The sequence below is a fragment of the Tamandua tetradactyla genome, chromosome 3, assembly GCF_023851605.1.
Source record: "Tamandua tetradactyla isolate mTamTet1 chromosome 3, mTamTet1.pri, whole genome shotgun sequence".
In the NCBI taxonomy this organism is placed as follows: Eukaryota; Metazoa; Chordata; class Mammalia; order Pilosa; family Myrmecophagidae; genus Tamandua; species Tamandua tetradactyla.
Window position 1 is genome coordinate 14,841,229 of NC_135329.1, and position 12,019 is coordinate 14,853,247.

The window sequence follows — 12,019 nt, forward strand, 5'->3', positions numbered from 1 at the left end:
CATTCAATATTGCTAGGTGGAATCTTTTTGATTGTTTCCATGGAGATGTGACCCACCCAATTGTGAGTGGTAACTTTTGATTAGATGATTTCCATGGAGATGTTTCTCCTCCCGTTCAAGGTGGGGTTGCTTACTGGGACCCTTTATGAGGGAACCATTTTGGAAAAAGCTCAGTGGGGACCGAGCCCACACAGCCAGAGACCTTTGGAGATGCAGAAGGAAAAAGCCCCCAGGGAAGCCTTATGAAATAAGGAGAAAAAGCTAGCAGACATCGATTTGTTCCCTCCCAGTTGAGAGAGAAACCCTGAACTTCACCAGCCCTTTCTTGGAGTTAAGGTATTTTTCTCTGGATTCACAGCCCTTAGAATTGTAAACATGCAACTTAATAAATTCCCTTTTAAAAAGCAATATTCCATTTTTGGTTTATTGCATTCTGGCAGCTCACAAACTAAAAGAGCCCCATTGTCAAAAATCATTTGATCATAAATGTGAGGGTTGATTTCTGAACTCTCAATTCAATTTTATCTCTCTATATGTTTATCCTTATGCCAGTACCATGCTGTTTTGAATAACGTGGCTTTGTGTTAAGTTTTAAGATTGGGAAATGTGAGTCCTCCAAAATCATTCTTGGTTTTCAAAGTGGCTTTGGCTATTCAGAGCCCATTACCTTGCCTTATAAATTTGATGATTGGCTTTTCCATTTCTATGAAGAAGTTTGTTGGAATTTTGATTGGGATTGCATTGAATCTGTAAATCGCTTTGGGTAGAATTGACATCTTAAAAAAGTTAAGTTTTCCAAACCATGAACAAAGAATGTCCTTCTTTGGTTTCTTTTAGCAATGTTTTGTAGTTTTATATGTACAAGTCCTTTACATCTTTGGTTAGATTTATTCCTAATTATTCAATTCTTTTAGATGCTATTGTAAATGGAATTATATTCTTGATTTCTTCTTCTGATTGTACATTGTTTGCATATAGAAACACCACTGATATTTGGGTTTTGGTCTTGTACCCCGCCACTTTGTGAGTTCATTTATTAGGTTTATGAGCATTATTGCAGATTTTTCAGGATTGTTCATATAGGAACATATCATTTACAAATAGGGAAAGTTTTACTTCTTAGTTTACAATTTGGATTCTTTTTATTGGTCTTGCTTAATTACTTCTTCTATACAATGGTGAGAATGGATATTCTTGTTTTTGTTCCTGATCTTAGAGGTGAATCTACCAGTCTTTTACCAGCAGTAGGACGTTAGCTGTGGGTTTTTCATAGATGCTCTTTATGCTGTTGAGGAAGTTTCCTTCTATTTCTAGTGTTGTGTTTTTATCAGGAAATGGTGCCGGATTTTATCAAGTGCCTTTTCAGCATCAATTGAAATGATCATGCATGTTTTCCCCCTTCATTCTATTAATGTGGTACATTACATTTACTGATTTTCTTATGTTGAACAATCTTTGCATACCTGGGTTGATTCCCACTTCATCATTTTCTATAATCCCTTTTGATGTGCTGTTGGATTCAGTTTGCTAGTATTTTGTTGAGGGTTTTTGCCTCTATATTCATAAGAGATACTGACTGTAGTTTTCTCTTCTTGTGGTGTCTTTAACTGGTGTTGTTATGAGGGTGATAGTTGCCTTGTAGAATGGGTTAGGGAGTATTCTCTCCTCTTGAAAAGAGTTTTTTGTAAGATTTTGAGAGGGTAGGTGTTTGATAAAATTCTCCTGTGAAACCATCTGTTCCTAGATTTTTTGTGTCTGTTTGGAGGTTTTTGTTCACTGATTTAATCTCTTTACTAGTTATTAGTTTGTTGAGATATTCTGTTTCTTCTTGAGTCAGTATAGGTAGTTTGTGTGTTTCTAGGAATTTGTTCATTTCATCTAGGTTATCCAATTTGTTGGTGTAGTTATTTGTAGTATCCTCTATTGTCGTTTTTATTTCTTTGGTGCTAGTAGTAATATCCCCCCCTTCATTTCTTATTTTAGTTATTTTTTTTTCTTTGTCAGTTTAACTAAAGGTTTGCTGAAATTATTGATAAAGAACCAACTTTTGGTTTTGCTGATTCTCTCAATTTAAGTCTGCTTTGACTAGTGATCTCCTTGAGAGAATAGCCTTCTTATCAAGCAGAATCACCTGAAGCAGGTAGGAAGTGCAGTGTTCTCTTTGTCTAATCTGAGCCTGCTTGGAGCTGAAACGGAGCTGGAACTGAGAAGCCGCCTTTTTCTCCCAGGTCTGTGCTCCCTAAATGGCCCAGGATTCCCCTTTTACAGTCCACAGACCTTTGAATGAAAGTCCCCTCTACTTCCTTTCAAAAATAACTCTTCCCCTTTCTGGTTGTTCTTTTGAGTGACTTAATTCAGATGGTCCTTTGCCCTAGCCCTTTCAATTTAATGATTTCTCATGCTGTCCCAGCTGTCTGCAAGTGGCTTCCCTGTCCTCAGGACAAACTCTGGGAGGACAAACCCAAGACATGTTCCCTTTCTCAACTCTTAGACTTTCACCTGATATATCGGCACTGACATACATGCACACCACAGTATGCATACAGAGGCCACTCCGCTGCCTTTGGAATAGTGCCAGGGACCCATGATGGAAACGGAAGTTGGTTCCTCCATGTGTTGTGGAAAAGGTGGGGATGGTGGGCCGGTAGTTTGCCAGGAACTTCTTCTGTGACTTTTGAGGTTCCATTTTCTTAGTTCAGCACTTGCCTTGTCAATGCAGTTCTTAAACTGTTTTCTGGAAAGTTACTGTCTTTTAAGATTTCTCTGCTGTCTTTCCTCAAGGGGGTTGACACAGTGACCAGTCTCAGAGCCAGCCCTCAGCAATGTGAAATAACTAATCAAAGGTGGAGATCTTGGCCCAGGCTACATATTCCCAGAGTTTGGAGGACTAGTTCTTTATGTCCTAACCTGACACTAACAAGCTGAGCCATGAGCTGAAGCTGTAGTCCCCGCTGCTGCTGGCCATGTGGCTGGGGGAAGGCAGATTATCGCTGCTGCAGGGAGGATGAAACTCGGTCTTTATCACACATTACTAGCCTCTTCCTCCTGCTTCTTCCTGGATGCTGCACAGTGTTCCCCTAGAGTCCAGAATTTCAAAGTGGTTGTTGCAGACAGTTCCTGCCAGTTCAATATTGTTTTGGTGGAAGAATCGATTCCTGGAGTTCCCTCCTCTGCTTTCTTCCCATGGCCCTCTAGGATGTGGTGTTCAGAGTCTGAATCCATCCTTGATTTATGATGAGACAGCCCCAGCGAAACGCCCTTCTTTCCATCTCTCATCCCTCTTCCTTTTATTAGAAGATTATGCTGCCAAATCTCTGGATAAAGTTGCCTATAGAATTAATTCTGGACTTTATTATTTTCTTCTAACTCTATATAATTTTTAAACAATGAGTTAAAGCTCCTCTTGTTTATATAAGTTAAATTTGCTTATTGTAAAAAATTTTGTATTGAAAATTATGAGTAAAGCGTGATCCATAATCTCTGTCTGTCTATATTTATGTTTACAATTTCAGTGTGTTGCCTTCCCTTTTTTTAAAACTTTTTTTATTAATTAAAAAAAATTAACAAACAAAACATTAAGATATTATTCCATTCTACGTATACAATCAGTAGCCTTCCCTTCTTGTTTCATGCAGTATGCATACCCACTTGGCATTTTATATAATTTGATTATTCTGTAATACTGTGCATCTCGTCCACCACCTTCACCTCCTACTTCGCTCCACACATGTTAGGCTTACTAGCAATGCTTACTATGAAGAAGCAGCAACAGTGACCTCCATTTCATTTACTCCAAGAGACATTTTTAGATCTTCATTTTATTTGACCTTTTAGTAGCTTTCAACTATGTTGACTATTTTCTCCTTTTTGAAGAAACTTCTTTCCTTGGCTTTTGTGTAATACCTTTTTCTAGTATGTCTTCTGTTTCTGGATCTCCTTTAATGTGTTTTTCTACCCAGCCATTGAATGCTGGAGTTTCTTAAGGCTCAGGCCCAGTTCCTCCCCTCTTTTCATTCTATGTTCTCTGCACGTGCGATTTCCTTCACTTCTGTAGTTCCATTTACCACTTCTGTGAGATGCCCACGTGGCCTACGTGTGGCTTTCTGCCACAGGGCCTCTGCACGTGCTGTTCCTGCTGCTAGGTATGCTTTTCCTTCCCTCTAGCTTAGTTAGTCACTGTTCATACTTTAGATCTTAAAATATGACTTATGTAAGGAAGTATACCTGAACTACCTTAGCAGTGTCAGACACCCTTCTTACAGGTATTCCTAGGGCTGTACACTTCTTTTTCAGAGAATTTAATAAGTTGTGTTTTCATTATTGTTCAGTTCAAAGTATTTTCTGATTTACGTTGTGATTTCTTCTTTGACTCATAGGTTATTGAAAGTGTAATCTTGTACTGAATAAAAAAGTATATATCTAGATGGGAAAGTGAGAGCTCCATTCTTTTTTTTTTTTGCGGCAAATTTATGTTTTTTTTTATAGTTTTTTTTATTAATTAAAAAAAGAATTAACAAAACAATTAGAAATCATTCCATTCTACATGTACAATCAGTAATTCTTAATAACATCACATAGTTGCATATTCATCATTTCTTAGGACATTTGCATCGATTTAGAAAAAGAAATAAAAAGACAACAGAATAAGAATTAAAACATTAATAGAAAGAAAGAAAAAAAAAAAACCCTATACCTCACATGCAGCTTCATTCAGTGTTTTAACATAATTGCATTACAATTGGGTAGTATTGTGCTGTCCATTTCTGAGTTTTTATATCCAGTCCCGTTGTACAGTCTGTATCCCTTCAGCTCCAATTACCCCTTCTCTTTTTTTTTTTTTTTTAATTAACGGAAAAAAAGAAATTAACCCAACATTTAGAAATCATACCATTCTACATATGCAATCAGTAATTCTTAACATCATCACATAGATGCATGATCATCAATTCTTAGTACATTTGCATCGGTTTAGAAGAACTAGCAACATAACCGAAAAAGATATAGAATGTTAATATAGAGACAAATTGGAGCTGAAGGAATACAGACTGTACAACGGGACTGGATATAAAAACTCAGAAATGGACAGCACAATACTACCCAACTGTAATGCAATTATGTTAAAACACTGAATGAAGCTGCATGTGAGGTATAGGTTTTTTGTTTTTTTTTTTTCTTTCTATTAATGTTTTAATTCTTATTCTGTTGTCTTTTTATTTCTTTTTCTAAATCGATGCAAATGTACTAAGAAATGATGAATATGCAACTATGTGATGTTATTAAGAATTAGTGATTGTACATGTAGAATGGAATGATTTCTAATTGTTTTGTTAATTCTTTTTTTAATTAATAAAAAAAAATATAGAGACAAAAATAAAAGTAATAATAGTAAAGTCAAAACAAAACAAAACAAAACAAAACAAAAACCAATAGAGAGCTCCATTCTTATCTTTGTCAGACTATAACTGAAATTTCATGTTTCATTCTGAGCACTCTCCTTTATAGAGGCAGTTAAAACAAAATTATAGAAACCTTTAGTGTAGAGCTTTGTTGCTTGAAGGGTGATTGTAGGGTGTTGCATTGATAACTGTACTAAAATAGCTGCTGTATAAAAGACATTATCTGTGTGGTTTCATGGAAGATTGGGGCCAATGAGGAAAAGTTATAGGGAGATAGATTTTAATTGAGTAGGTAAAAGAATGTTTTGACAGCTAGAATGGAAAATTTCAGGTATGGTTAGATGTACTTAAAACAAGTGTCCTGTGATGACTTCACAGTGACACCATCTAGGAAATTCAAGTATGGGTAGTTGTTTGGGTCAGATAACGTTTGGGACTCCACACTTCAGTGAGTCTCTGAGGAAACACTTTGCATTCATGTAATGCTTTTCTGACTTAATTCCATGTAAAAAGTCTTAATTGAGTGACCGGTTAATTAAACCCTGAGCACCTTTTATGTGCTCACGATACAGGAACATAGAAATCACAGCCTCTTCAGTACAGCATCATAAGAGGTGGTGTTAGGAATACTCAGGGTGTGATGAAAGAATATAGGGAGATATTTAACTCACACAGCCATGGTGATAGCAAATATAGTCATGGAAGTCTTCTTAGAATTCTAATATTGAATTAGTGGATGAAGTTAATGAATTAACGAGTTTAATGAATTGAGTATTTAAATCAGTAAGCATTAGCCAGGCAGAGCCCTTTTTTAGGTGTTTTATATTATATACTTTCAGTTTCTCCTTACCATAACTCTGTAAGAAGATAAAATTGAATTTTAGTATTGCTGTATTTTCCTTGTAATAACATTTAGGAAATTATGCCATATTTATAAACAACTTTATTTTTAGACCTTTTAGAGCCCTAGAAAGACAATGAAGAGGGCTTAGATGTGGGAAAATAAGGAACATCAGAAATACCTGATACTCTAACAGTTTACATCTTTATGTCCATCTATCTCTTTTCTTCCCTCTTCTTCCATCCTTAAGAAGAGCTGCTTTGGCTTCTCTTGCTTTCATACATTTTCTTTTTTGAGACGGCCTTCATCTAAATATAGCATTAAAATCTCTCTATATGCAGATAAATATTTTTTGTTGGTGTATATACTAGATGCATATTATGTTTGCACTCTCTCTCTGTCTTTATAGGAATGCTTTATGTGGAAAGCTTCAATGTGAGAATGTACAAGGCACTCCGGTATTTGGAATAATGCCTACTTTTATTCAGACCTCCATTAGAGACACCATATGTTGGGGTGTGGATTTTCAGTTAGGATCAGATGTTCCAGATCCTGGGATGGTGAATGAAGGCACAAAATGTGATGCTGGAAAGGTAATCAAAATGTTTTCTATTTAAAAAATAAATTTTAGTTTTTTAAAAATCATTGTACAAAGTAAATGGTTGCTCTTTTCTCATTGCAGAATGATACTCATATGTATTGTAGAGGTTTTCGAAAATATAAAGCCCCCAAGAAAAAAATTAAGAACAATTATAATCCTAATATCCAGATATCTTCATTGGGATCATATATTATTACCTATGCTTTCCACTTTGCGATATACGATGTGTATTTTTCTCCCCTATCAATATGCCATAATTTATTAGCCAGTTTACTGTTATTGCGGCACCTAGGTGATTTCTAGGATTTCGAGTGTGTGTGCATGTTCTTGTAATAGATATCTCACTGTCTTGTCCATGTCCCTTTTACCCTGGCCATAGCTGGTTGAATCAGATATGAGCCCAGAGTTAGCCAATCCATAATTTATTATCATTGTTTTCAAATGAGAAGATGGGGTTGGGCCTGGTTCCTTTTTTTTTTTTTTTAATATATAATTAAGTAAGGGAATTGAGAGCAAGGGCAGAAATCTTTGTGAGATGCCATGAAATAGGAATTGGGTTAGAAGGGCCACGGCAAGCTTAAGCTATGTACAAGATATTATGAGAGGGCAAGATTGTTGAGTAAGTAGAAGAAACTGACACATAGAAGAGAGGAGAAGAGAGGAAGAGAGGGAGAACACAGTGATTATGTGGCCCATGAAAAAGACAGATAGGTGAACCCTCAATTTCCAGCAAGTTTTTAATTCCAATTCTGTTCCTCACTTTTCACTACAAAAGACCCTTATGGTTTTATTTTTGTGCTGGTCCTTGTAACCAGATAAACTTGACTGCTGCAGCTTTTATCAACACTGTGGGATAAACAACTCTATAAATAAGAATTTCAGGATTTCCCTGATTTCTGAGATTTCTACACTGGAGAGCATACTTTTAAGGTTTTAGATATGGCTTGGCCAAACTGTTATTTAGAAAAGTTTTTAGTAGTTATCATCTAGCCTGTTGTGCATAAATGATTTCATTTCTCCAGCACCCAGGATTAGCTGTTATGATTTTAAAGCTTTCATTGGTGATTTCCTTTAACTTTTCTCTTTATTATTCGCTACATTGAATTAAAAAATATTTTTATTGAGAAATCTTCACATACACACAGTCCATACATGGTATATAATCAGTGGCTCATAATATCATAATATCATTGCATAGTTGTTATTCACTACCATGATCATTTTTAGAACATGTGCATCACTCCAGAAAAAGAAATAAAAAGAAAAAAGAAAAAACTCATGCATCCCATTCTCCTTACCCCACCTCATTGACCACTAGTATTTCAATCCACTCAATTTATTTTTACCTCGTTCCCCCCCCCGTTATTAACTTATTTTTATCCATATATTTTACTCATCTGTCCAAACCCTGGATAAAAGGAGCATCAGAAACAAAGTTTTCACAGTCACATTGTAAAAGCTATATTGTTATAAGTCATCTTCAAGAATCCAGGCTATTGGAACACAGCTAATGGTTTCAGGTAGTTCCCTCAAGCCTCTGCAACACACCATGAGCTAAAAAGCGGTATCTATATAATGCATAAGAATAACCTCCAGGGTAACCTCTTGACTCTTTGAAGTCTCTCAGCCACTGTGACTTTATTTTGTCTGATAGCTCTCTTTCCCCTTTTGGTCAAGAAGACTTTCTCAAACCAATGATGCTGGGTCCCAGCTCAGCCTGGACTTTCTGTCCCTTGTCACCAGGGAGATTTACACCCCTGGGAGTCATGTCCTATGTAGGAGGGAGGGCAGTGAGTTCACCTGCCAAGTTGGCTTAGAGAGAGGCCACATCTGAGCAACAAAAGGGATTCTCTGGGGGTGACTCTTAGGCATAATTATAAGTAGGCTTAGCTTCTCCTTTGCAGGAATAAGTTTCATATGTGGCAAGCCCCAAGATCGAGAACTCAGCCTACTGAATTGGTTGTCCCCACTGCTTGTGAGAATGTCAGGAATTCTCCAAATGGAGAAGTTGAATATTTCCTCCCTTCTCTCCAGTCCCCCAAGTGGACTGTGCAAATACTTTTTTATTCATTGCCCAAATTACTCTGAGATGTATCAGGGCATCACATTAACCTGGACAAATCATATGTTGAATTTTTTCTGTATGTAAATATCACTTTTGTGATTAGTCTGTTGTTACTCTTTGTCCATTTTAAGATTGGTATGTCTTTCTCATTGATTTGAAGGAATTTTAACTAAGTTGTAATATAACATGATAAGTGAAAAATATATTTGCCTGGCTTATTTCTTGCCTCTTAATTTTGTTGGTAGTATTTTCTGCTATGCAAGATGTTTACATTTTTATGTACTCAGTTCTGTTATTCCTTTCCTTTATGGTTTCCAACTTAGGTATTTTGAAAGACGTTTCTCAATGCAGAATCAAATCATTATTCTCTTTGTGTTTTTAAATAGACATTTAAAAATTTTTTTATTTTAACATTTATCTGTTTAATCCAGTTGGAGTATGATTTGTGCATATTTAATATGACGTTGGAATCCATCATTTTTTTCTTTCGTTATCTACTTATTCAAAAATGATTACTTTATCTGAGTTATAATGTTATTTTGTTCAGAATTGTTTACTGTTTGCCTCAACAACCTTGGCTCTGTTCTTTCTCTTTTCCTCTGAAATTGCATCTGAATTATTTATTACATTTTTATGTATACTTGGGCTTGGTTTCTGAATTAATTTTGATAGTTTTATGACATATTTTTAATATCTGGTAATTCAAATCTTCCCTTGTTCACTTATAAAAGTTTTCTGGGCTATTTTTAATCATTTATCATTGCAGATGAACTTGAAATCATTTTGTCAAGGTGCAAAATTTTAAAAGGCCCTTTGGAATTCTGGTTTGGGTGGCATTAAATTTGCAATTTTATAATGGAGAAAACTGGCTTTACATTATTGAGCGTTCCCATAAAAGAATATGGTATATTTCTCCATTTTGGGGGTTGTCTTTTTTGAAAGGTTTAGTTATAAAGGTCTTTTCTACTTTTTGTTAGTTTTACATCTAGGTATTTTTTTTATTGATTATGAATAGGTTTTTTTGTTTCATTATATTTTCTAGTTTTTATCATATATCTTCTAATTTGTTGTTATTGGTAAGAAAAACTATTGTTTTTATATATTGTATTTTTGACTGGCTATTAATTGTATCCAGAAAAAAATATTTATTTGTGTATATTTATTTCATTACCAGCCATAACTTAGGGTCACATATGTTTATTGTTGATTATTAGAATTTTTTAGGTAAAGAGCCATCCTGTATACATGATAAAAATTTGATAACCTTTTTGATATTTATAATTTGGATTAATTTTTCTTATAATTTCACTGACCAAGCTTTCAGAAAAATTTAAATAATGTTGATATATACATTTTGTTTTGTCCCTAACTTGACTGAAATGCATCTAGCCTTTCAAGGTTAAATATGATTTGGCTATTGGCTGCAGATAGTATTTATCACTTAAAGTGAGTGTTCTTTAATACTAATTAATAAGAATAAAAAGCCAGGAATGAATTTTAAATTTCACAAGTATTTTTTTTTTTTACATGGGCAGGCACTGGGAATCGAACCCGGGTCCTCGGGCATGGCAGGCAAGCACTCTTACCTGCTGAGCCACCGTGGCCCGCCCAAGTATTTTTTTTTTTGACAACTATTGAGTTAATAAGTTTTCCTTTGGCCTATTGATTAGCTGGGTTATATTGATGAATTCCCTAATATTAAACTATCAGAATTAGATAAAGAGGTTTGGGACCCAGAATCTCACATAATTCCTGTGATTCTTTGCCTCTGTTTCCTTCATGAATGCTTTTCTCTTGTTGGCTTTATTTCCTTCCACTGCACACAGGCCTTTGCCATATAGTAGGGAAGAACCTACCCTGCATTTTTCCAGCACTCCTGAGGTAGGTAGGTTTGCTTTACGTACAGCTAGACTCAGGATATCCTGGAAAAGGATGGTATGGAGCAGCTTGAAGGACCAGTTATAATGTCCAGGGGAATAACACAGTATGGTTGATAGGATCCTGGACCGTGTGTTCTAACTTATGCTTAACCCTTAGCTTGACCCATGGCTGTATGGAGAGGTGATGAGGTAAGTAACTTTACCAGAAAAAAAAAAAGAATTGGAAAGCACACTGGTTGGAAGAAAACAAACAAGCAAACAAATCAAATCAAAACAAAACAAAGCAAAACCAACCTAGAATTATAATAAAATGGTCACAGGGACCAGTATAATCAACTCTTGCTATTCTTTGTTTTCTACAGTTTCACATACCTGAGGTTAGGTGTTAGTGGGAGCATCTAGCATAAATTTTTGTTTGCAGAAAAGAAGGAGAGTATTTACTTGGGCGCATACTCTTGAGTTGTGCTTCCTGCTTCTTGTGCTAACGCCTCCTTTCTCTCAACATCTGTATGTTTCAGTTGTTATGGGTGTGTGTTTTTTTTTTTTTTTTTTTGGTGTGGGCATACGTGAGATATATTAGTCAGTTGTTTAAGATTTAAGTTCAGAGTAAAAATATGAATTCGATTAAAGGAGTCTGGCAAGGATGATAGAAACATTCATTTATCTTGTTTTCCTCACAAAACCTCTCCAAATATGAAGAAATAAATATGGAATAACCCCCAACATAAAAATTGCAAGAGATTTCATTAATAGATAAAAATTTCAGCAAAGTTTTGAAAAACTGAAAGAAGCTAAAGAAATAGTTTGAGAAAGTAGTGAAACCTACAGTTTAAATTGCACACATATGGGATGTAAACAAGAAGACTGTCTCAGCCTGGCAGAACCTTACACAGACTTGTGATTTGGAAGTATTAGTATAGCTGAGAGTGGGGTGAATTATGAGACTGAAAATAGAATTATTTTTATCTCCATATGGCGATGCCAGTCCCTAAGCCTTCTTCTCTTAATGCTATTGAAAAAGTACTAGTGACTAGTTGTCTATCTCTCTAGATAGGAGATAAGAATATATGCTTTTAATATTATTTGATATTATTGATAATATTTCTGGTAGTCCTCCAGTGAGAAACCTGCCTCCCTATCCATTTACTCAAGTACTCAGTTCTTCATGCTCATGTAACTGAGATATAGATAGTTAGATAAAGTTGGACAATTCTCTGGGGAAGCTGAACAAAAAGA

The 12,019-nt window shown here is 35.4% G+C and overlaps 1 protein-coding gene across 2 annotated transcripts in view; it reads left to right on the plus strand.

Moving 5' to 3' along the window:
• Positions 1 to 12,019, plus strand: part of ADAM9 (ADAM metallopeptidase domain 9) — a 188,742-nt gene that overhangs the window by 131,393 nt on the left and 45,330 nt on the right. For both annotated transcript variants that reach the window (XM_077152534.1, XM_077152535.1), the window contains exon 16: positions 6,647 to 6,830. In XM_077152534.1, the coding sequence (XP_077008649.1) occupies positions 6,647 to 6,830 (184 nt within the window). The remainder of the gene's footprint in view (positions 1 to 6,646; positions 6,831 to 12,019) is intronic.